Genomic DNA, 25,929 nt, shown 5'->3' with positions numbered 1-25,929 from the left:
AATTCTCGTATTGTTTATATTTTATAAAATTTATTTATTGCTGATTATGTGGCATTGTGCAGAGCTCTGAAAAAATGCAATATATTATGATTCGTGAAGTGAAATGTTGAATCGAAATAATTAATTGCACAATTTTGAATATACTAGGGTGTAGACAGATGGATTTATATCAAGCGATACATTTAATGAAAACAATTTTTAATTTATTATAAGTAAACAAATTCGATCATTCATTATCATAATATTCCATTTAATATATGTATATTGAGATCTGCATATTATTTAATATATTATTGGATTGGTATTAATCAGAGTCAAATTGAGGTAGAAAATGTTATTACTTCTATTTTGAATACTCTTCCAATCCTCTCATTGATTGACAGCCTTCAGTTTGTGAGGCATAACATCGACTTATAGTATATAATATATTATAATACAATAAAGTATTTGATTGCTAATTTTAGTATTGTATTCAATAAAATTTTGCTCGAGGTCATGAATTTGTTAATTATGGCTAAACAACAATAAAACAAAGTAGAATAATATACATAAAGGTTGAGTAGATTGTCTGTTCAAGAGCTTTCCATTCCCTTAACAGTAGTTAGTAGTAGTTCAATAAATAAATAAAGAAATGCAGAATCTTCATTGCATTGCTACTCTGTTTAAGGAATAATAATAACTTTTCAATACATTAATTTTTAGATAGACAGGAAAGTCTGCTGGTGATAGAACCGCAAGCTGCACGTAGTACTTTGACAATGTAGGACAATACGAATTTCTGCAGATATTATCTGCAAAGAATAGCTCAGGCTGGTTATAGAAAAAGATGAAGAAATTACGATGAAAAAGAGTCAAACGAAAATTAGATCATGACGAATGAGAACAAAGTTTACTTTTAGTGTGCGTATTTGTCTGATTTTATACCATTTAATTAATATTATGTTAAGTACAGGGTATCTATTAGCTGCTTGCATACAAAAATAGAGGACAAAGTAACGGAACTATTTTTTATCGACTAATTTTCAGACTCACACTTGCATGCTTGCTACACATATTTTCGCATATTTTTCGAAAATGCCTTTGAAATTCATGTATTTGTTGTCAATCGGCATTTTTGGAACATGGCATTACAAACAGCTGAAGAGTCTTACAAACAGTTTTAGACTGTCATTTTGTTTGGCCACACGTCGTATGAGTAATGTGATAAAATAACTTTTCATTTCTGTTTCGGCCTTTCTGTCTGTCTAACTGATATGGCACGGCATTAGCGGACATCTAAAGCTCTATACGAAAACTAAAAATAAAAGTAGGCTGTGGGCTAGGGCGTGGCAATTGGTGGCTGTGACAAGTAATGCTTGTTGTCAAGAGCCGCTTGCCGGCTTTGTTTTTGTTTTCTACTCGTTCACAAAGTGAAAAGAAAAATATATTGCTTTCAGGCAATATTCAGCACGTAGTTGGCTCGACTATGACTCATTTAGTCTTTAAGTTAGATACCTCAACTAATTTAGTGTAAACAATTAGTTAGATACGCTCTTTAGTGATGTGGTAAATTGGTAATTGGATTATTATATTTATGGCTTATGGTGATTTCGCAGGTAGAAATTTGTGATAAATCGATACATTCGAATATATTACTGAAAAAAAAAAAAAATATACTAGAGATTTTATTTTATTGCTTTTAAAAAGAGATATACATGGTAAAGAAATGGCATGTGAAAAAAAAACTTTAACTTTGAAGCATAGTTTGTAGACTGAAAATTATGAAGATTTTCAAAGATAAATCTATAAGAGTTATATGCTGTATCTATTAGAGCATCGCAATATTTAGTTGATTTCCTGGAAATTTGAAAAATGGAAACTGTGAAGATTTGAGTGATGTGCTAAATCTATTGAGCCATGGTAAATATAATATTTGTTGATTTCTTGGAAATCTCAATGAGTATTATATAGTTAGGTTAATAGCCGGCAACATTCTTCTATTTTTTTTCTATAGATTCAAATTCTTGTATTTTCTCAGCAGAGGCAAGTTGTTAATTAATTCGCTTTACACATTCTATGACATGATTTTTAACCAATTTGTTTTTTTTTTTATGAGTTTCAGAAATATGTTATAAAATTTCTGCGAATATTTCGTGTTTAGCTACGTGCCGTAATGTCCGCCAAAAAATATTATATAATCATTAAAATGGTTTTATTTGACTTTTTTTGCTTGACCCTATTTCATATGATCATAATGATCATTAACTAGAAATGAATTTAATGTATTAGTTTTTAGCGACAACTCACGAGTTTTTCTTGGCAATCCATATGAAATATATAGTATATGCTAGTCGAAAATTGGCTATAATCGAAATTGTTGTTGTTTGTGTGAGGTCAGTGCACTCTGAAATTGTTATAGCATACATATATTTAATATATATATGTATATGCGTATATGTATAGCATATAGAATGCTTCACAATTTCCATTTGTCATGTGAACTATTATTCTTTGTCTAGTATTTTTGTGGCCCAATTGATAAGGATTTGGGCATACTTATTTGTTTGTTTAGTTTAGTTTTACTTGGGGGACTTTCTTATCTGTATTATACTTAATACTATTAAAGGCTGATTAATACCCTTTCTACACTTTCAATTGATGAACTCTCCCACTTGTTAATCACTTTTAACCAGCGTATTTAAGATAAAATGTGAATTTCTTTGTATTTTTGTTTCTGTTTGCTGCGGGCATTATTTTACTCAAATGGTGCCAAGGTTTTGTCTCGTTATTATCTAATTACTTAATGCCTTTGTCAGCCTGGCTGGGGCTATCTTAAGCCACTAAGCACACCCACTTGACCGCCGCTGATGAAGACCCAAAGTTTGGGCAGGGGAGGCGGGGTTGGATGTGAGCTAAAAGTGAAAGGTTCTTAAATACATATTGTGATTGCTTTACTTTGTTGTCGCTGATAATACTTTATAATGTTGTAGCTACGTCAATGAAAAGGGCAGCGTTTGTGTGTTTAGAAGATCAACTGAATAGAAGTACTGAAAAATGTTAAAAAAAAAAAAAAAAAAAAATGGAATTATGAAGTGCTTATGTTTGTTTATTATCTTTATGTTTTATTGTATATATTATAATATTATTTAATAATTCATTAAACTAAATAAATTCATTATTTGTATTTTCCTTTTACTTGCATAAATAATCATATTTTTATTCATTATCTAAATTCTTTATATTTCTTAATATATTTGAAATGAATGCTTTTTGCATAGTTGTTATTCACTTTAGATTTCGAGATTCCTTATCTGGTTTATTATTCAAAATCCCATATATTATGATTGAATCTTAGTTATAGAAGAAAGAATTTTTTTATAAATTTAAAGTTTGTATACGAAATTCTCCAGTGAATTTGGCATTTCGCTTTTACATAAAGCAGCCCAAATATATTCGAACTATATATGAAATATTCACGAATCAATTTAAAGTCGATTTATACCAATTTTGATAGGGTTTGTTCGCTCCGGTTGGTCGAGTGCCTGGCGCTGCTGCTGCCATGAACTCTGCCGCCTGCGCCTTGGCAGTAAATTTTTAGCGAATGTTTTGCTCAATTGAAAAATTATGTGTGCGCGCTGGCCGCGCTGGCAATTGAATCAAATCAAATAAAAACGCAGCGAATCGCAACAATTGAAATCTACGCATTTTGGTTTGCGCCTCGCGACGCACCCCCTCTGTGCCCCCCGCACTTGCCGAGTGCCATGTAAATTTTTTGCAAACTGAATGTAACGACGTCAAGAGTGGTCTACGTGATTCGCTTCAGATTAGTTTTTCATTTTTCGCTAACTTCTGTCTATACATTTATTCTTTTGTAGGAATAATGAAAAGCGCAAGGAAAAGTCACGGGATGCGGCACGCTCTCGTCGCTCCAAGGAGACGGAAATATTTATGGAACTATCGACGGCATTGCCTCTAAAGGCCGAGGATGTAAATCAGCTGGACAAGGCATCTGTGATGCGCATTACCATCGCCTGCCTCAAGATACGTCAGATGCTTGAGTTTTGTAAGTTTCATTTGCATAAAGACATCATCATATATATGTACTATATAAACGTCCCCATCTTATAGTGCCCGACTGCGATGCGGTCAAACCGAAAGTGGAGTTCTTCGAAGAGGATTGGCTAAAGTGCGCCGAGGCCAGTGAACTGTTGAAACAAACCATGGATGGTTTTCTGCTGGTGCTATCTAATGAGGGTGACGTCACCTATGTTTCGGATAATATAATGGATTACCTCGGCATAACCAAGGTAAAGCGAATTATATGGCCAAATTGATTTATTATTGCATTAATTACAATTACTTTCTTAACAGATCGATACGCTCGGCCAACAGATTTGGGAGTATACGCATCAGTGCGATCATGCTGAGATTAAGGAGGCACTTAATCTCAAACGCAATGGCATTGTTGACAAGGTCAAGGATGAGCAGCTAATTGAATCGGGCGTTAGCACGCATCATCGTGATCTATTCGTGCGCATGAAGTGCACTCTGACCAGTCGCGGGCGCAGCATCAACATCAAGAGCGCCTCTTATAAGGTCAAAACACGAACTCTCTCGCAAGGGAATAGATTTTTAATACATGTTTTCTATATATGTTTTGCAGGTTATTCACATAACCGGCCATTTGCGCGTGAATAGCAAAGGAGAGCGCGTTTTAATTGCCATTGGGCGGCCCATACCGCATCCTTCGAACATTGAAATACCGCTGGGCACCAGCACATTTCTGACCAAGCACAGTCTGGACATGAAATTCACCTATGTGGATGACAAGTGAGCCGAGTTATATGAAACAATTGTGATTTACTCTTACTAATACTCTATTCATTTTGTCTTTAGAATGCACGCACTGCTTGGCTATCTGCCTGGCGATCTGCTGGAGACGTCACTTTTCCAATGCCAGCACGGCGCCGACTCAGAGCGTCTGATGGCCATCTTTAAGAGCGGTAAGTGCACGACTAGGGGCATTATTTTCTCTCTTTTATTTTGTCGCTTGTTCATTAAAACTAACTGCAGCTAACTAATATTAAACTAATTACTTTAATGTACAAATTAAAACGCGTTCTCGTCGTTAGTTTGTGCCTCGTAGCATAAGCGCACGGGCGGACTTCCATTTCCGTCGCCCAACAACTACATCTCCTTAATGTCCTGCCGCATCAAAATAAAGTTGTCACTCGTTACACTTCGTATACTCTAGCAATGGGTGCTACGAGTTTTGTTGCTAAATTTGCAATGTGTGATGTATAACCATATTAAGCTATCCTAATAAAACTTGACATATTTATATAAAATTATCAAAAGATAAGGTATTGCTCTAATATTTTAAAACTCAGCTATTCATTATTATTATTATTATACTACATTATTATTAGCAACTAGATTATTGACTCGATAATGATTTGTGACATTTCTAAAGTTAAAGTCAGTTTGAGAAATATCTCATAGTTCTCAAAAGTGTCGAAAATAGATCTGTTTATTAGATCTAATATTATTACGATTTCCTTCCACTCTTTGTATGTTCTGAGAACACGTAATGATATAATGAGATAGCGTCGCTCTTACCGCGCAATCACATGATATAGAGTCTAGACATCAGTCTATTAACTCATTCATAAAATTGTATATATCATATTTCTTTCAAATAATGTGTGGAAATATAGGAAATAGAGACACATACAAAATTTGCTTATAATATCTATAGCATTTCATATCAGAACTGTAGATTCTCCTATAATACTTATGGTATATCATATATATAACGAAAGAGTATTCAATTATCGTTAGCTAGTTGCCGTATTTTCTCCATCACTTTCTGTCATGCCCGTGTCCTGCCATATCCTGCCGTGTCCTGCTGCCAGTTTGCTTATTGCATTTAATTAGTTGTAGCACACCGTTAGCCAACTCCAACTCCGACATTAACGCCAACTCGTCCGTTTGCTGCTGCGTGTCCTGCTGCTGCTGCTGCTGCTGCTGCTGCATAAGTCCATTGTCGTTGCCTGGCTTTGCTTTAATTTCACTTTAGTTGCTAATTAGCTTTTTGCAACAACTAAATAAATAAATTGTTACGGACAGCTTTGGCTGTGTCTCTAGGCGGTTTCTGCTTCAGCGGCGAAAAAAGTTTTGCAGCTTAACTTTATCTATATATATAAATTTTTTTTTCTATTTTGTTATTCTGTCATCAAAATTAGTTTATTAGTTTACAAATATTACTGAAGCTAATTAGTCAAGTCTATCTAATCAGTATACGATCATAGAAGGAAATTATTAAAAGGAAATTTATTTAAATAACACTACATTGAAATGCAATTAAAAAGTAATTAAAATAAATTAGATTGGAATAGAGTTTGTAGAGGCAGCTAATTAATTAATTAGCTTATTTACTGACTAATTAAATAATAATTTAACTTAATTGATTTAAATAAGCAAATAAAATATAATATATGATATTGATAAATTTCCACTCTTGTTCAAATTGATTACTAACTGAATTCCTTAATGAAGTTTCGCTAATTTATATGTCGTTAATCTGAATGGACTACAATAATAAGCTTTTCAAATTATATATAATTTATCTGACGTTCATCATTAGATGAATGGTCATTTAGCAGAGGGCACCAAAGGGCTTCCGGGTTCGCCAAACATTTGCTTGACAGTTATAATAATCATAATGCAATTTATCATTAGTGAATCGCGTAATTTGGATCAACTTTAGCTAGAAAGAAAGAAGAGGCGGATATGATTTACTAGAAGGTTTTAAAGGACATAAAATTGATTGCAAAAACCAAAGCCTATTGGAAAAATGATTTATTTCTTTCTTTTGATAAGGAAAGCTAAGTTTTATAAATGGTGTTTTTATACCTAAATACAAAAACAAATATCTCTCGTATTACATTTTTAAGAAGTGACGAGCTGTAAATTTAATCTAGATACTGGATCGATAAATATCGATGATACTTTGCTCTCAGCAAGCAGTGCAAGCAGTACTACTTGCACTTCCTCAAACAGTGCTTGCAAATAGTAGTGCTACTTACTTGAGATCATTGTTGTCTGTCTTCTTAAAATATCAAGCATCAGCTTTGGTCGCCAGCCTGCATAAACTTTTGGACTTTTAAGATATTTTCCGTTTCCCGCTGTCGCTTAAGCACTTTACTAATTTTTAGCCTTGAGTCGTGGAGTAAAGATGAATCCTTAACTCCTGCTGCTCCTGCTCTTGCCCGCTGCAAGTTTTGGCCATTGTTTGCTTATTTGTTGCGTTTAATGGCCGCGTCATGTCGTCTACATTGACCAAATAATGTTTTTGGTACGCTGCTGCCGCTGCACTTAAAATCCCAAACGCTGGGCAATAAAAGCTGCTGAAGCTGTTGATGCTGCTGCTGCTGACCATTGTTGGGTACATTGTACCCTGGAAAGCGAGCGCATCCTAGTCGCCAAAGTTGTTGAAGAGAACAACTAGGAATGCTGCACTCGAGCTTAACCAACTGCATCATACTTGTTCAAGCTGTCAAGTAGTTAGATAAATAAATATCAGATATATATATGAGGTTTATATGTAGAGGAATACAAAAAATGTTCAACTAGTTGAAATCTGAAAGATCTTATTGATGTAATCTCCCCGATCTCTCCAGTCTCTCACTGCAGTTTTTGTATTTAAATATTATATTACATATAAAAGAGATTCAGACCAACTCTATTCTCATTTATTAACATTAGTTTATTACAGTTTAGCCATGTCTTTGGGCATATCTAAAATATCTTACGAATATGAATATATATTTTATTCAACCTACTGAAAAACCAATATTCTCTCTCTAAACGAGCATACAAGAATAGATATATGTATATACCTATATATATATAGAGAGAGAAAAGAAATTGTCACTGCACTACAATTGGAATTATTATTGGCTGCAATGAGTTTGGCTTCTTTGGAGGCACGTTCTGTGCGAAATGACTTTCGGTTTTATGATGCGACATGCATTCAAGCTCGGACACAACTGGACGGTCGTTTAGCTTTGGAATGCGGCTACAGCTTCTAACTCCCAGCCCCCAGCTCCCAGCTCCAGCTGCTGCTGCAGTTACTCCGCATCCGGCTTTTGCCGTGCATATCGCATATCGTTAGCAGAAAACTTGCGAGCGAGCTGAAGCTGTAAAACTGTCTTCGAAAGTCGTAAAAGTATTTCATACATTTTTGTGTGTTTGTTCTTTCCTCTTCTATTTTTTTTTTTTTTATGAAGTTCCAGCCAAACTGCAGTCGCTCTGTTAGCCATGTTGGCTTCTTGGCTAAGCAGCTGGCACGCCCACCCAGCACTTTGAACTTTTGACGCTAGCTATGCGCCTTGTTGAGGGCATTATAATTTTGTCATCAACTGTGTTATGTGTAAAAAGAAAGATCTTTAAAAATGTATATATAATAATTTAGTTATTAGTTTTTGTACAAACTCTCTTTGCAAAATTAAATATGTTGTTGATAAGCTGATAAAGGATAATCTTAACCAACATTGATTCACTTTGATAAGAAAATAACTCTTTAGATATATAGAGATATAGATATATAGAGATCTTCAACAAAATAAGTTTCACTTCTAAATATATTAATATATTTTCCGACATTGATCCACTTTGAGAACACATAAGCTCTTCAGATAATCAGAGATCTGCAAGGAAACTAGTTGAATATGTGTTCCTATGTCCCAATTGATGTCATATTTTACCACCTAAATTTTACCATCAAAACTTTACCAATCTACTATATGAATAATTGAGTATTATTAGTTCTCAATCAATCTCATATTTTAACACCTAAATTTTACCAATCTACCATATGAATCCACTTGGAATAATTCAATATATATTTTTTATGTCTCAATTGATCTCATATTTTACCATCGAAATGCTACCAATCTAACATATGAATCCTATAGGTGTAATTGTGTACACATAATAGTTAGGGTATTCAGACTTTATAATGATTTCCTTAGAGCTCCCTCGTTATGGTTAGCTTGAAAGCTTACTTGCCATATGATTGTTTATGAGCGCTGTCCGTTTTTATTTCCATTTGATTTTCATAAAGTTGACATGCTTATATGATAACATATGAGCGAATGGTGTTCGAGGTTCGTGGTTCGTGGCTCTGGCTTAAAGCACTTGCGTTGGCTGTGACAAACAGTTCAATAAAATACAAAATGTGCGGAAAATCGCAAATGTCATGGCAAAAGGGCGAGCAATTGGAAATCTCAAAACGTTTGCCACGTTTAGCTGCGACTGCTGCTGCTGCTGTTGGTGCTGTTGGTGCTGCTGATGTGCATTGAAATGGAAATGTGAAATGGTTTCTAGAAAAGAAAATAAGAAAAAGAAAATGAAATTGAAGAAGGAACTGCAAGCATTTCCATGCTGCAAATAAAGACGACAATTTGGCCTCGAGGCGAAAAATTATGAAAAGCAGCAGCAGCTAGAGAAAATGCAAACAGCATTTCAGATGCGAAAAGTAAATTTAACGTGGCAGATAAATAAGGAGACCCGCCCAGATAAAGATGAAAGATAAAAGTGGTGCGCGTGGCAAATGTGCCAATAAATTTGCAACCAAAAAACAATACCAACAAAAGCAGATTTTTGCCACACACACACACACACAGACACAGAGTGAGATCGACTGTTGCGTGAGCAAAACTTTTTATTTAGCTTGGGGGACAGGAGGGCGATGGGCGTGGCAGCTGTAGCATTTGCTGCAGCGGGTGCATTGCCGCGGCATTTGTCAGGCATTCAACTTTCAACTCTTGCTGCAAAAGTAGCTGCAGCTCAGCTTAGCTCAGCTTTTGGCAGGGTGAACGCAATTGGCAATTGCTGCTCCAACTGCTTCTCCTGCTGGCATTTGTTTACGTATGTGTTTATTTTTTAGCACTCTCGACAGACACGTACGCAACAACAACAACAGCAGCTCAGCTAAGAACGCCAAATGTTGCATGCAATGCGGCGCAGCAGCTTTAAATGTTGCCCAAAAACAAGCTGGACAACATTTGAAAACTGCCTCCTTCTCTCTCTCTCTCTCTCTCTCTCTCTCTCTCTCTCTCTCTTTCATTGCTTCGTGGCCCTTGCCCCTTTTAGCTGCGCTTTTTAGTGCTGCATTTTCAAGTGCAACTTTTGAGTCTTCAGTTTATTTTTTGGTAGTTCGCGCGCGGTTGGCTGCTGCTGTAATCAACATAACAAGCGACTTGGCAGTTTACGAGTCTGTTAATGCCTTTCACACACAAATACACACACGCACCCACACACAGACAGCCACCTAGACGCGCTTCCTGTCTAAAACGCCGTCATGTCTGTGCGGGCAAAACGCTTCCTGTCAAATTGCATTGATTAGTGATGGCAGCGTGACAAGGCAATTTATATTTAAACACGATTGTGTTTTGTCTGTTCAATAGTCGAAATAAATAAACATTTAAAGAAAACTGGTTATATTTAGCTCATAAAGTTTATGAGCTTATGATGGATAGAAAAATTATAAATAATATATAAAAAATATTATTTAAAAACAATTTTAATATGCTGTTTAATAGTCGAAATTCAGACTTATATTTAGCTGAGTTGCTTGTACCAAAACTCTTTATATCTAGTCATTCAAGTCTATAAGATTATAGAAGAAAATTCATAAATTATATTGTGTAAAAACATTAAAAATATTAATATTTAAATAGAATTTTAACATACATTTTTGCTTAATATATAATTTATATTTCTTCTTTTAATTAATATTTCTTTAAACAAAAATATATCTATGTGAATCTGTAAGGCCTTTAATATCCTCTCATTTGATTTCACGCCATTCACGCGTGTCACGCAGCTATCAAGTCGTTGCACTCATCAGCCTTTCAGCTACAAACCCCATCCATGTTTTGTGGCATGCAACGCGTTGAACGCCCACGTGCAGCCGCCCACCAAAGTTTATTTATCTTTTGATGCGCGCTCAAAAAATGAGAAAAAGAGTATATTAGTTTTTTAGCAATGCTTATGAAATTTTGTATCTAGTGAATAAGTGAATACCTCTTGCCCACTAGGGGCGTTTGGGAGCGTCCTTTATATTATAGAAGTATCACCCACGCTTGATATACTTCACTACTTGAGGCTTATCAATTTTGCACTAAGCTCAACTCTTATGGACCTCGAACGAGTATTCTGCAGTCGGTTAAGCTCCACTGCACTGACTTCCCATTTTTTTCTTGTTGGCTTAGTGGCTTTTTGGGGGGGAGTTGCGCTTGGCCGTCAGTTTATGTTAATGCACTTAAAATTTCGGGGCGAACGCGCCAAGAGTGGGCGTGGCATTGCACCAGTGGGCGTTGCCGTTGCAGTTGCTGATGCGTCGCCGCATTTTATTACATGCATAATTTCGCCGTGGGATCCAGCCAGACCACACCAAGCCACACAATCGAGTCGAGTGTAGTAGACCGTCGCGTCCTGGGCCGAGTTCAGCTTGGGCTCCACTGGGCTGCTGCTGTTTTATTTATTTAGGTAGCTTCGTTTGTCTGGCGCTTCGTCTGGGCCATGGAGAGCGCCAACTAATGCCGTCGAAACTAATGGTCCAATTCGAGTGGCTCGACGCTGCTGGCGCTTGCCCGTGGTGTCCTTTGGCTTGGCTCTTGATGATGATGATGATGACGTCGCCGGCTTCTTCTAATCCTTGCTCGTGTGGATTGTAAAATTTCAGCCAGTTAATTTCGGCGAAGCTGCAGCGCCATCGCTCGTTGCATTTGACAAATTAAAATTGCATGAGCGGAAATGCGGCTTAAAGTTTCGCCGGATGCGGAATTTCCTGTGAGAGCGGAGCGATAAACAAAATTACATTCCAGCTGAGCGAAGTTACGGCTTCAGTGCAGTCACACAAGTTCAAGGCTAATAGAAAGCCATCAAATGCTGCCATTTATTACCAGATCCTTCAAAAATCTCTTTGACACCGTTTGTCCACTCCATTGCGTTTCCAACTCCATAATTTCAGTCTTGCTATTTCTATTCTCTTCTTCTTCTTCGTCTCTCTTCCCTTCAAATGTCAGTTTCAATTTCAGTCAAATAGTTCTCTGTGTCTTATGCGGTCAATCAGTTGCGCCAGTCGTAAATCCAGAAATAAGACATTCGTCTGCTGGGATTCGATAAAAAGCAACGACTTTGATGCTGGCCAAAAACAGTTAGGGTCAAAACAGAAAAAAATAAATATTTATTTATTATATTTGCTATATTTGTATATGTTTTTTATTATTTATTTCTTGAAGTTGTGTAATTTTATGGTTTCGTTGAGTATCATATTTTATGTGTTTCCTTATATGTGTATAAAATCTTATATGTTAACATAATAATGTTAATGTTATAGATTTCATCAACGGAAAAAAATATATAAACAGTAAAATTAATATTCGCTTTTTTATTTTAATTTTATTTTTTTAAATGCTAAAAAAAACCTTTCCGATGAAATATATGCCAATATAATAAATTTAACATAAAAAAATAAATAAGAAACAGATGATTAATAATACTCACTGTGTATTGGCTCATAAGATATCCCAGAGAAATGGAACTATTATAAAGTTCATTCTCATATTTTTTTTTTTATAAATTTAGTTTTGTTTAATTTTATTATTTGGTTAATTTTTTGATTTATCGTTTTATTTGAGCTGAATAATTATTGTTCAAGCTAAATTTCAATTATGATCAATTGTGATAATCCCTTAATGTTTAGAATCAAAAACCACATAATATAGATATTTATAAAGAAATATTTTTAAGCAGTTATCAAGTAGGTCCACATTTAGTATATCCTATAAAAGATCAAGAGAATATAGAGATGGATACTTTTTAAATTACTTGGCTGCTTTCGGTGTCTGCGCATTCATGTTTCACGTAGGTTGTCGGAGTATTTATTTTCAGCTATTATTTATGTAATTGCCAAATGGTAGACTATAAATAGGGAACTACACTTTGTGCTGCCTCAAAGTAATTTGGCTAATGTTAATGAATGTACGTCTGCCGTTCGTAAGGAGCGCAGGGCGAACGTCTTATCTGTTAACCTGTTGATTTATGTGCGAGGCGGGGGCTGGGGTGGGGTGGTGCGGTGGTGCGCAATCCCTGGACGCTTTATTTTAGCTCCGACTCGAAATGCTGCTGCCAGGCAGCATTCACTTCATTTTGCCAGTGTTTATTAAATATGCCGGCAATTTCCTGGCATTTGTTGGCATTTGCGTTGTCGGTACGTGGGGCAAATGTTAATGGTGGCCTGCCACACAGCTACAGCTACAGCTACAGAAATGGCAATGGCAATGGCAATAGCAACAGCGCCTTGACTTATGCACCACATTTCGGTTGCATCCACCAAAACGTGGCGCACTAACGCTGTTGCGCAGTTTATTTCATTAAGTTCATAAAAATAAACAGCAACAGCAACAACAACAACAGCAAAACTCTGGACCTAGCAAGTGGAAAAGCTTGTTGTTCTCAGCAATTCTCCAGTGCTTTGTATACCCTGTAATTGTTGTTGAAATGTGCACAGCAGCCAAAGATAGAGTTGTCTAAAAGTTCATTAATCATGTGTCTAGCTTGACCCTAAATATATATGGGATTCGGTTTATTGCTACAAAGAGTTGCAGGATATATTTGCCATATAGGGTGTATACCATATATGTATATATTTTGAACAGCTTCCTTTATATTGCACACAGTTTGTAGTTGTCGACCATCAAACTATTTTGTTTTATTTTAATGTTTATTTCATATACAGCTGAATCGGGATGATTTGTACTCCGCTAAATCGAAAAGGTATATTCCCCTGAAAAAAAATCGTTGTCGATAATTCTCGATATTTCAAATTTCTGGATAAATCGCAAAAAAAAAGAAACAAAAAAAAAAAAAAATCTGATCCCTTTGCCATTTCGAATTTCCGAGACTCGACTGTAATTGATCAACATTTGTTAAAGTAACTCAATTTGACTTCTTCATCGTATAGAGTTCTCTTCGATATTTATTAATCGATTTATATATGAAAGTATAAAGACCTAGAGCTCTGTAACTTTAGCTGTAAGTTCTTGAATTTGTAATACGAGGAGCCTTGTTATCCTGCAAATCGATAAATATCGATAGCTTATATTACTTAACGGATGATGTCATTTCAAGAAAGTTTTTCCAACTTCTCAAAAGGTATATGATTTCCTATACTCATTCCTCCAATATCCATTCTTAAATCCATTCCCGCTTATATGGTAACTCATAGTCGTTCATTTGCCACGTGCTGCTGCTGTTTTTGCTGTTACTTTCTTTAGCTTACCTTTACAGCTCTATTTACACCTGCAGTAGCTGCTTAATCCTTGGCTGGGCAAATATTTCATTTCATTTCGTTTAGCTGCATCTAGTTGTGCGGGCAGTGACTTATGATGATGAATGTAAATGGCAAGTACCCAAGAAGGAGACCAACAGCCACAGCCCCCTGCATATCCGCACCCAACCTCTGACCTCTCTCTGATCCGCCTGCCCCCAACTCTCAGCCTTGGCAAATTTTGATGCGCTTTAAAGAGCGCAAAGGCTGTTCCAGCTTGTGCAGCCTGACTCCAGCGATACGTGCTATTCTCAATTGTCACGTGACAATTGCATTGTGCAACTAACAAATGTGGCAGGACCAGCCCCGACTCTCTGCCACCCCCTGCCCCTCCGCCCCAACCGATCCTGAGACCAGACACCCTCCTGGCATTTAAAATTAAATAACTATTCTATTGAACTGCAAGAGAAATGCGTTGACTGCATTTTGACGCTCTAAATGGCGTTAATAACATTTAATGTGCGTGCACTGCATGGCATGCCAGGTCATTAGATACCCCTTACTTCCAGCCCAACTGCTCCCTTGGTTCTGCTCGTCTAATGTGATTTGCGTAAGTTAATTTCGATTCTTCTACGCTTTTACGACTCTTGGCTAATTGACTTTATTCCGCCGGACAATGTTCAATGACGCTGCTCAGTATACAGCTATATGCACATACATACATATATTGATATGTAGTTTTGGTTACTTGCATCACTCTCAGATTTGTTGCCTCAACTTCAGTTCGTCGTTGCATCGCTATCAGCTTCTTTGCATACTTTGGCTACCCTGGCAGTTTGAAAGTTTGCCGTTTAGCAAGTTTTTCGCAAGTCTTGCACAAAATTATACAAAAGGCAAACGTGTTGTGGTGCTGGGTGGTGAGTGAGTGGGTGAGTGAGTGTGGGTAGGTGTGATTCGTGGGGCATAAACTGCTGCATGCAAATATGCATTTGATTACACGCCAAAAACTTGCAGCCACAATAGCTGTGCGCACACTGGAGCAAGGGTAAAGGAAAATTGAAAAAAAAAAAAATAAAATAAAATAAATAAATAAATAAATTAAATAAAATAAAACAAAAAATAATAAAATAATAAATAAATAAATAATAAAAAATAAATAAATAAAAGAGATAATACAAAATTTATAAATAATAATAAAAAAAATTAATAATTAATAATAATTAGTATTAATTAATAAAAAAAAAAAAAATGATAAAAAAAGTTAATAAAAAAAAAACAATGAAAAAATTAAAAAAAAAAAAAATAAATAAATAAAAATTAGATTATAATAATAAATATTAATAATTATCAATTTTTTTTTTTATAGATATATTTAAATTGGAATTTATGCGAAGGGTTTATTTATAAATTATAATAAATTATGTATCTACTATAAAAATAAATTATTTATTAATTTTTTAAATAAATATAATTATTATTATATTGATACATAATAAATTCTATACTTAGAAATTTTCTTCCATTTTATTTTTTGGCATAAATAACAAATATTTACATATTCTATATTATTAAGTAACAATATTTTATAAACAATTAATTTCGATTATATTGATATGATAAATATCTATGTATATAGATATTTATATACTATACTTACTATTTCGTATATAGAGAATATCTTGTTCATGTTAAGTGTACCTTTTATTCTGATCTGTTTAATCATTTCTATGCACCTGCTGCACTGTGCGCCGCTGTTAGAGCCGCCACCGCAGCCGCCGTTGCCGCAGCGTGTGGAATGACTTTTTGCCGTCGCTGGCGGGCGGCATTTAAGACGACAGCCAAGCAAAGTAAATTTGTGTGTTTATTTGCAAACCCCACGGCGTGTGGATCTGCTCGCTCCTCTCTCTCTCTCGCCTCTCTCCCCCTCACTCTCTCACTCTTACACTCTGGTGTGTGTGGCTCAACTTTGCACATTTTGCACCGCAAGCGCCAAAACTAAAGCAGTTACAGCCAAGGGGCGGGGTAGAGTGATGTGGGGTGAGGGTAGGTGTATAGAGATAGCGCCAAAAGACACAAAATGTCAATCGGCGAAGTGGAAAATTTTCATTAAATTAAAAAAGCGCACACTTTTCACACACACACACACACAAAACGAAAATTGTTGAGTAAAGAACAAACGCAACAGTAAAGAAAAAAAATGGCAAGAGCATGGGCGAGAGAGAAAGCGAGAGAGAGAGGGAGAATAGTGTCTGTGTGTGGGAGTGGAAAAAAATCCCAATGAATGCGCAAAGTTTTATGTTTTTGGCTGCCGGGCGGAGATTTTCTTGATATCATTTTTTTTGCTGTGAATTTATTTTTTTGGTTGAGTTTGTGCTGAATGTTTGTGTGTGTGTGTGAGTCAGTGTATGTGTGTGTATTGCTTTTGTCAGACAAAACGTATAAATGTGCTTAGGCAAGCGAAAAGGGTGTGACAACTGAGCGCAAAAAATAGCAATCAAAAGCGATGCGCCTTAAACTATGCAACAGTTTTTGTCCGCTCTCGGACTTTGTTCCTCTATTGACACCTAATTGACTCTCGATTCACACACACACACACACCCGTACTCGCACACACCAAACCATACAATCCCTTTATAATCAAACACATAAAGAGAAGAAGAAGAAGGCAGATGCAGGAAAACCGAAATATAATAATCTGCTGAGCCAAGGCAGCGGCCCATTTGTCCCAGCTCTGAAAAACCTTTTTGCCCACAATTTGTTTAACAAAAAGCCTTTTGACTCTGTCAAACAGCAGCGGCAGGAGTAGCTGGGGCAGCAGCAGCAGCAGGTCCTTGTCCCAGTGGAGGCGGCACTCTGATGGCTGCTGCTCAATCAATCAAAAGCCGCTTGTGGCTTTTCTTCTGCTTCTGCTTTGGCTTTGGCTTTAGCCGCGTTAAACAAGTCGTGTAAACTGTCGAAATATCTGCGACACCTCCCGCCCCAAAGCACGCCCCTTTTATGGTGGGGCGGCGATTTGTGAATAAATTTGATTGCTTTAATGAGCTGTTGAGCTGTTGCGCATTGCGCATACGCAGCGTTATGCCAGACAAATTATGACAATCTATAAATATTTATATAGTATAGACGTATATTTAGTTCAGCTTGAGGCGCATTGCCATCAATATCAATTTCTCATTTTAGCTGTTTATCTGCTTGTGTCTGGCTTTCCATACCCTGTAATGAGAAGGTCTTAATAAGTCGTTGACAGCCGAAATTTTGTACTGTATATATACTTAGACTGAGATTGGCTTGAGTAGCTCAAATTTGATTTATTTTTAATGTGTTTGTCATACTCTGTAATAATCTAGTTTTAATAGAGTTTTGATAGAAGAGACCAAAAGGAAAATATTAATGATTGTATATGAAAAATCTGAATCTTTTTTACCTAACCCTTTTTATCTTTCTTTCTATCTCTCGCTTCCCCGCTTCCTCTCTATCCCTCTCCTTCGCTCTCCCTCTCTTTCTCTCTCTATCTCTCTTTCTGTATCTGTCTCTTTCTCTCTCTCTTTCGCTTTCTGTCTTTCTCTGTCCCTATTTCTATATCTATTCCTATCATTCTCTATCTCTCTCTTTAAGGTCTCACCTGCCTATAGGGTGACATTTAGTCGGCTATACTTAAGTTCCGTATATTATTCCTGGTCTGTTTATTTACTTTGGCTTCCCTTTGGAGGGCGTTAATGTGCTTACATGAAAATCATTTTAAATTGTTTTATTTTTTTTTTTTTTTCTTGAGCTCCTTTAACGTTGTCCGCGCTCTGTCATTGTCAATTATATATTTCGTTTTATTCTTGCCTGTCCCAAAACTGGCAAAATAAAACGAAAAAGAATAAAATCAGCCGCCTCGAGCTGTATTGGCCTGTCTATGTGGACCTCAGCGGACTTTTCTGGACTCTGTGTGCCCTGCTGCACATGTTGCGTGTCAGCTGCTTGGCGTTCTCGCTGAGCTCTCGTCTTCGCATTCTTTTTTTTCCGCGTCATTTTCTGAAATTGGCATTTAGTGTGCGACGAGCGGGATTTACACGAACACACACACACACACACACACTAACACATAGTCACGCTCACACGCCCATCTAGATTGAGCTGCCTCCGTTTGGCTGTCTCGCTATGGTTTAGTTACACAATGGGTGCATTCACCTACGCGCAGCCGCCACCCCGCTGTGGATGCCACACGATGGCTTTGCCACCGGCTGTGGCTCCGAGCGCTGCCACTGGCTGTTTGTCTGTCGCGTTTCCTTAACATGACATGAAGTGTGCGGGTGTGTGTGTGTGTGTGTGAAAAGTGTTGCCAGTATCTGTTACTGCATCGCTGCATTTGTCTGTGCAACCGCTCACATTTCGTTTATTAAATGACAGCACGATATCTGCAAATGAAATTTTCCTTCAACGCATTTAGACGCTGTCGTCTCTGCTGCCATTGCCGCTGCTGCTGCTGCTGCTGCTTCTACTGCTGCCTTCAATTGCTGAAATTGACAGTCAGACAGATAGATTGACATTTAAGCAACACTTTTGCATTGAACGCATTTAGACGCATCATAAAATTTTGTGCTCTCCATTTTTTATGCGCCTCAGCACTTCAGCTCTTCAGCACTCGACCGCCGACAACTATTGCACACTTTTTGGCTTCTTTAGCTGCTACAGCTGCCCATTATTCCAATTCAGAAAAGTGACAAGCGTATCTACCTATATCTATTTATATCCTTCTATTTATACGCTGCTTACAAAAGAGAACAAGTTTTCTATGAATAAATTATGGTATTGGTCCGTTTTCCTTCTTTTCAAGACTCTGCTGCATTATTAAATTAGTTGGAAAGCTTAGTAATTTTAGATTTTTTATTTGAAACGGGAGGCATGTATCAGAAGGAAGAACAAGAAAGAACAAAAAAAAAAGGGAAAAACTTGTACCTTACAATTTGATTTAAGGTCTAGTTTTTAGAGATTAGATGACCATAAAACCAAAATCATGAAGACTTCTATTGCTAAAAAGAAAGAAATGAAGAATGAAGGAGATGCGGCTATAGAAGAAAACAGGAGAGAACTTACAAGAAGTAATGTTAAGATTAATAAGAAGAATAGATGAGAAAAAGTAAAGAAGATAATATAACTAAAAAAGACAGAGCAGCAAAAGTAGAGGAACAGTAATCAAAGATGAAAAGAGGAATAAATGTTGAGATAAAAAAATTAAAAAAGATAATACAAAATATGGAAAAAGAGAAAAAAGAAAAAGAGAAGAGATACGTTAACAGAAAAATTAAAAGAAATCGTCACAAAAATCCAGACTGAATAGAAAGAGCAATGAGACGAAGAGAAAAAAATAATAAAAAGAAGATCTTTAAAGCGATAGATAGATTAGGCCAGTGGACAACATAGCTTAGCTAAGCTTATTAGATTAGAGGGCTCATTAAAAATGTGAGTGTAATTTTTGAGAATCGTATAGGAGAGCAACATTTAACAGTAGCTGTCAAGTTATCGGCAGAGTGAAATAAACTACAATTAAACCTAAACATAAAAAAATTGATTTAAAGTGTTATTACCTTTCAATTGATGTCTTGATAATAAAGTTACTACAATATGACAGTGGAATAAATAATTTATTCCATAAGTGATTTGTTATATTTATACCTACATCTATTAGAAGTTTACCTGCTGTGATCTTTAGCGTAATGAATAACTATTTCTATCGCAAAAAATCAATATTGTGACGCTCTGTCAAGGCACAGCTGACCATTATTAAGTAAATAGTTATAAATATATATATATTTATCCTTCGCGTGTTGGCTAACAGGATAATTGAAAATTAATAAATCAAGCCAAAGTTTTTTGATACGATATGGCAGAGTCATCCAAACTGGTCAGGGCACACGAAAGTCAAGTAAATGAGCAGAGAGAGAGAGAGAGAGAGAGAGAGAGAGAGAATAAGTTGAAAACTAGCTGGCAAATCTCTGTAGAAATCTTAAGCAAGTCCAATTAGACGTTTGGCAAATGGACAAATAAACATGAAGGCATAAGCAGAAGCTGAAGCTGAAACAGGGAACAGGACAAGAACACGACCGAACCAAACTAATTGAAGAACATGAAGCAGCAGAAAAAAAAGAGAGGCGAAACAGCACAGAATATGGCTGTAAAACTTTGCACGCTTTCTTCTTCATGCAACAATTGTTGCAAGTCAGTTGGCGGCGCTAATGAAAAACGGCAGCTCCGGATGCAGGGCAGGGACGAGCGCAGGCGGCTGCCATTAAATTTTGCTTAATAAAGTTGCAGCTGGCGAGGAGCAAGCGAACGAACGGAAAAACTGAATAAAATAAACGTAGAAGCCAGGAAAAAAATGACCAAACATCAACACTTAATTGTTTGGCTGGCTAGGTGAAGAGACTGTGGGCCGTGACTGTGAGCGTGACTAACAGTGACTGCAACAAAAAAAGCCAGAAAAAGAGAAAAAAGAAATCGAGGCACGCTACGTGCCGAAACTTAACATATTCGCGCTGATTGACGGCCCATGTAAACAAGAAGAGCGATTGGCTGGCTATTTATAAGATAAACAGCTGCTAACTGCTTGGTAACGAAAGTCAACATAGATTTTGTTTTTGAAAATATGTAAGACGATAAATTATGAATTTATTTCTTTTATAAGGAATAAAAAATTACAGAGAGAATAGCCCAAAAAAACGGTTAAGCTTTAGCTCAAATCCTAGTTTGTTGAAAACCTAGCTTAACATGAAAGTAAGCTTATGTAAATGCAAATTTTCGACTAAGTTAACAGAGAAAGTTTAGCCTGTACTCTGTTGTACTTCGTAAATATTAATTAACGAAAATGGCAGCAAAGTTGTGTCTACAATAAATAGTTTCGTAAAGCTTACAGCGGCTCACAGAAGAAGGCAACAAGGCAACCTTACCCAACAGATTTATGTTAGCTTAACAGACATGCTTTACGTATTTTGTATTACAGTAACGTAATATAACATTAACGTAGCCAACAGTTTCATGTTATATTAACAGACGTGCTTAACGTACTTTATATAGCTGTAATGTAATACAACATTACTAACATAATATAGCCCTGATAAGCAGAAACAGAACCAGAATTCAAGTTTTTTTCATTAACAAAGTTATAATAAAATTATAAATTAACATGAAAAACTCTGTTAAGTTAACAGGCAAGAGTTTGGGTCCCTTCTAATTGCACTTGTTAAAAAGTAGACAATTTCTCTAACTTTTTCAGAAAAGTTTGGTATAAATCAAGTTAATATATTTGATTATAAAGATACTCTTTAAAGGTGGGTGTGCGCCATAATTATCTCCATGGAGATGAGATTTGTTTTAGTTGGCCTTTTCTTTGTCTCTCTCTCCCTCTCTCTCTCTTTGTCTTACCCTCTCTGTTGTTGGACTAGCATAGACGCGTTGATGATGTCTTTTCACGCTCAAATTGAGTTAATTAAAATTGTGGGTGCAGCTGAGAGATAGAAACGAACCGACACCTACAATTTTCGACAGGTGCGTGCTATGCGCTGAGTGTCGCCGACAAACCGAATTAATGAGCCCAGCGCATAGAATCAGAGGGCAGGGGATTGCAAATGGGCAAAATGGGCGGGCTGGCAGTGAATGAATGTAATGAAATTTAAATACTCGTTTCGCCAGAGCATTGCGAACATTTTGTCTTATTTGAACGGGAAGCGTTGGCGGCGTTTGGCCAAAATGATTAAGTTGCTGATTTCTCGCAGACGCTGGCAAAAAGTTTTCAATTACCCCGCATTTATTTTTTGTTAAATTTTAATTAGTAAGCACAAGCGCGCAAACGAAGTTGAAGTTTACTAAAGATTTAGCTATATCAAGATATAAGCTCTCAGCCACAAATAGCCAAATGCAGTTGGAGCATCCAATTAGCTTAATTAAGTTCGAAAGGAAAAGGTCATGGGACCCAAAAGTCAATTAAAACTGTATTTAGTTGTCGAAATTGTGGTAAATAATTGGTAATTTGAATATTCAGGCGAAATATTAAGTTTACGCAATTATCGAAATTTTTTTGTAATTGCGATTCAATGCTAAAATTGGATTCGATTGCAAAGAGAAAGAGATACATTTATAATTAAAATGCATTTTAGGAAAAGTTGTTCCATATGCGCATAAATATTGCGAATCAATTTGATTTCTCATATACAAATTCGATTCGATTCGATATTTACATTTATCGATTATTACATTTTCGATAAACACGATTATAACATTCTCACAGGGTATTTCCCAGTTCGGTCTCTTGACATTCTATGCTGAACATGCTTTTGTATTCGTTTTTATTTGACTTTCTTTTAAATGATTTAAATGTGACTCGCGAATAAATAAATATTGACTGTGGCACGTCGCACGGCAGGAAGGAACGCAAAAAAGTCAAATAAATATGCAAATTCTTTGACTTTTGTTTTCAATTAAGTTTTCTTCCTTGTTTTCCTTCTTGTTCTTCCTCAGTTTTTTTTTTTTTTTTTTTTGCACAGTGCTTGGCTTGTTTTTCTTTTCAGTGAATGCGCGACAATGGATGAATGCTTAATTCACAGTTATAGACAATTTTCCGCTTGGTGTGAACTGATTTTCCTCACTGTATGTGTGTATGTGTAATTGAGGGGAATGTCAAATCATTCTAGTTGTTCGTCTAGAAATTGAATTCATTTTTTAATTTTACTTAACGCTTCGAACTGATTAATGCAAAAAATGAAATCATCAATGGAACCAAAATAAATTGAAGCAGTCAACTTTCTGTTTCTTGCTATCTCTGTCACTCTCTCCATCCCTTTTTTTTATAGGTCCCTCTCTTTTTACGCCTGTCGATTAATCTCTTATATCTATCTTACTATATATCTTCCTCTCTCCCTTTATTTATGCTCACAGTTAGTTGTCATCTCTCTCTCTCTCTCTCTCTATATGTATAAATGCCTCTCTCTTTCTCTATATATATGCATATATGCTTCTGTCTCTTTCTCTCTGTATCTATATGTGTATTCTATATTCCTCTCGCCCTTTATCTATGCACCTACCTCTCTCACCCTTTGTGTTTCTTTCTCTCTCTCCGCTTCTGTCTCTCTCTCACCCTTCTCTCTTACTCTATTTGTTTCTATTTCTGTCCCAGCTTCAACTTTAGTCTCTAACCAAGTCACATCTCCTCCTTTCATCCTGCATTGAATCCCATTTGGAACTCGTTTAAATGAAACAATTTTGTGTTAATTCATATTGATGCCAGCCCCCAAATGTGTCTTGACTTTCATCTTTGGCTATATTTATGCAGCTTTATGGGCGTCCAGCTCATATTTTGAGTAGTTTTTAATGGCTTCACCGCAGGACGTAAACTTTGCGACTTGTCGCACGTTCTCATCCAAACCTAACCCAATAGGCGGTCCTATTCAACAAGGACAAACCGTTATTAGTTTCTCTGAGTCCAGTTCAGTTCGGTTGGCATGGAAACCAGGCCAAATGTGCCACAAAACATGCGTGGCCGAATGGCAACGCAAAGGCCGCAGCAACCGCAGTCGAGCACAGACCGCATATCCTGGCATTTTCTTCCCTGGCTGTGACGACTTCTAGGCATTGGCCGGCCGCCCGCTGCGCTGTTTCGCCATTAATTTCTGGCTCTTTGCATTCGCCCGCCCACGCTCATAAAATATGCCAGCTTCAAAAAGCCACAAAAGTTGTTAGTTGGCGGCTTTTGAAGAGCTACTTGGGCTGCGTGTGAGCGCCTTTTACGACCCAGTCCGGTCTAAAGTGACGAAACACATTTGCGAAGCCAGCAAACGAGATAAAACATCAAATACGCATCTTTTTATTACGCCTCACAAACTCAATTCAATATGCAATTTGTCAAATGGCAATTGATATCAGGCATACAATTTTACAATTGATGAGCAGCCGCAGGACGTTTTTCCTTTTTTAATTTAATTAGTATGATAGTTTAATTGAATTAAAGTGAATCGAATCTATTTCGTAGCAGATAGATAGAAGAGGAGAGAAATTAAGGAAGAGATAATAGAATAAGTTAGCCAAGATAGTCAGCTTAAAACTGAATCTTTTTTAAATTTTAATAAAAATATATATTTCACATACTAATCGACTCTCTATATACCTCAAATCGAATCTAACTATAAATATAAATCAAATTTGATAGTATTGCGTTCATAAATAAACATTTATTGCAGCCCAAACACTCAGACAATGAACGTTGATCCATGCTTTTAGACTTGCTATAAAAAAGAGTTGAAAAATACCCGTTAGTTGAAGCCTTTAAAAAAAACTTTTATGTATTGACCACATTTTGAGTTATGGCCGCTTATGCTCGGCTTGGCTTGGCTTTGTTGTGCAAAGGACGAGCGCTTTTAAGGCTGGCACAAATCCAGGCGCTCTTTGGCTTTACAAAGAAACGCAAAGCACAGAAAAGAAAAGAAAAGAAAAGAAAGGAAAACCCCTTTCATGTCATTTGCCACACGCTGAGCTGCACGGATTTGCACGGCTTGCTCTTTGGCCAGGCCAAAAGGAGCAACAACAACAACAACAATAGCAACAATAAAGGTAGCGAATGCAATTTAACGCTTCAGCGGGCGTTTATGAAGGAGCAGCAGCAGCAGCAGCACGATGACAGCGCTGAAGATGCTTTTCAATAAGCTGCAATTGAGTTTGCATAACTTGGCTAAAATATGAATATATAGTATATATATATATATGTATATAGTATATCTACGCCCCAGTGTCGTAACTTTAAGTTGTTTAGCGCTTTAAAGCGGCTGCGTGCAGCTTATGTCACGGCTTAATTCAATTAAATTAGATTACGCATACGCCACGTAGCGCCAGGCACATCGGGCTGCCTGGCCCAAAGGTCAATGGCTAAGCAAAAGCGTAACTTTAGGTTTTTCTTCTTCTGGCTGTCAAGTCAACTACCTTTTGTAGCAGCAGCAGTAGTAGCTATCGTTGCAGCTGGGGGCCAAAGCTGCCGAGCTGCCGAGCTGCCGGGCTTGGCCAAAAAACAATCCGCAAACAAATCCTTGATTTATGCGCACATCCTTGCGCACAAGCCAAACATTTATTTCCTTATCCACTTGTGCCAATGCGATTTGGCCAGCCAGCGTCTTGGCCCAGGCCAGCAGTAAAACTTACCGTTAGCAGACATTGAAATGGACACACACGCGCACACACTCGCACACACCCATGCTGGGGGCAATCAAATGAAAGCAAACTAGCGCCTGCTCTAACTGCCATTGTCAATGGTTGTTGTTGTTATTGTTGCTTCTGTTGCTGCGGCTTCTGGTCAGCGCGTGTTGACGATGATTTAGTATTATGTTGCTGCAAGGATTTAGTCGTGTACTCGAGCGTGTCTGCACAGCATCCCATTGGCCGCATCCTGTGCATCCTGGCTTTCTGCAACCTGCAATCAGTGTTGAGTGTTTTGTTTAGAAAGGAACGAAAAGGAGCTAGTGCAGTCGATAGTACCGATAATTTAAAATGGCAAAGGGATCGGGTTTTTTTCCGATTTACACGGAAATTCAAGAGAACGATTTTTTTCAAGTGATAGCATTTTTTCGACCTATCGCGATTTTCGA

At 36.8% G+C, this 25,929-nt stretch overlaps 1 protein-coding gene and 1 long non-coding RNA gene across 10 annotated transcripts in view; one reads left to right on the top strand and one right to left on the bottom strand.

Moving 5' to 3' along the window:
- Positions 1 to 25,929, top strand: part of sima (HIF-1 transcription factor component sima) — a 101,272-nt gene that overhangs the window by 13,645 nt on the left and 61,698 nt on the right. For all 8 annotated transcript variants that reach the window (XM_089462670.1, XM_089462668.1, XM_089462667.1 and 5 more), the window contains 5 exons: positions 3,855 to 4,042; positions 4,108 to 4,286; positions 4,351 to 4,575; positions 4,643 to 4,809; positions 4,876 to 4,982. In XM_089462670.1, the coding sequence (XP_089318796.1) occupies positions 3,855 to 4,042; positions 4,108 to 4,286; positions 4,351 to 4,575; positions 4,643 to 4,809; positions 4,876 to 4,982 (866 nt within the window). The remainder of the gene's footprint in view (positions 1 to 3,854; positions 4,043 to 4,107; positions 4,287 to 4,350; positions 4,576 to 4,642; positions 4,810 to 4,875; positions 4,983 to 25,929) is intronic.
- LOC149270236 (uncharacterized) lies at positions 4,120 to 9,203 on the bottom strand. Of its 2 annotated transcripts, none has more exons than XR_016268635.1 (3): positions 9,048 to 9,203; positions 7,068 to 7,534; positions 4,120 to 6,748 (listed from the first exon to the last, which is right to left on the bottom strand). It is a non-coding gene; the product is annotated as an uncharacterized LOC149270236 (long non-coding RNA). The 2 variants fall into 2 exon arrangements; XR_016268636.1 differs by having other exon boundaries at positions 9,052 to 9,187.

The sequence above is a fragment of the Drosophila arizonae genome, chromosome 2 (assembly GCF_054131065.1).
Source record: "Drosophila arizonae isolate 15081-1271.41 chromosome 2, UAZ_ARI_1.0, whole genome shotgun sequence".
NCBI lineage: Eukaryota > Metazoa > Arthropoda > Insecta > Diptera > Drosophilidae > Drosophila > Drosophila arizonae.
This window is presented reverse-complemented; position numbering and strand designations above follow the sequence as displayed.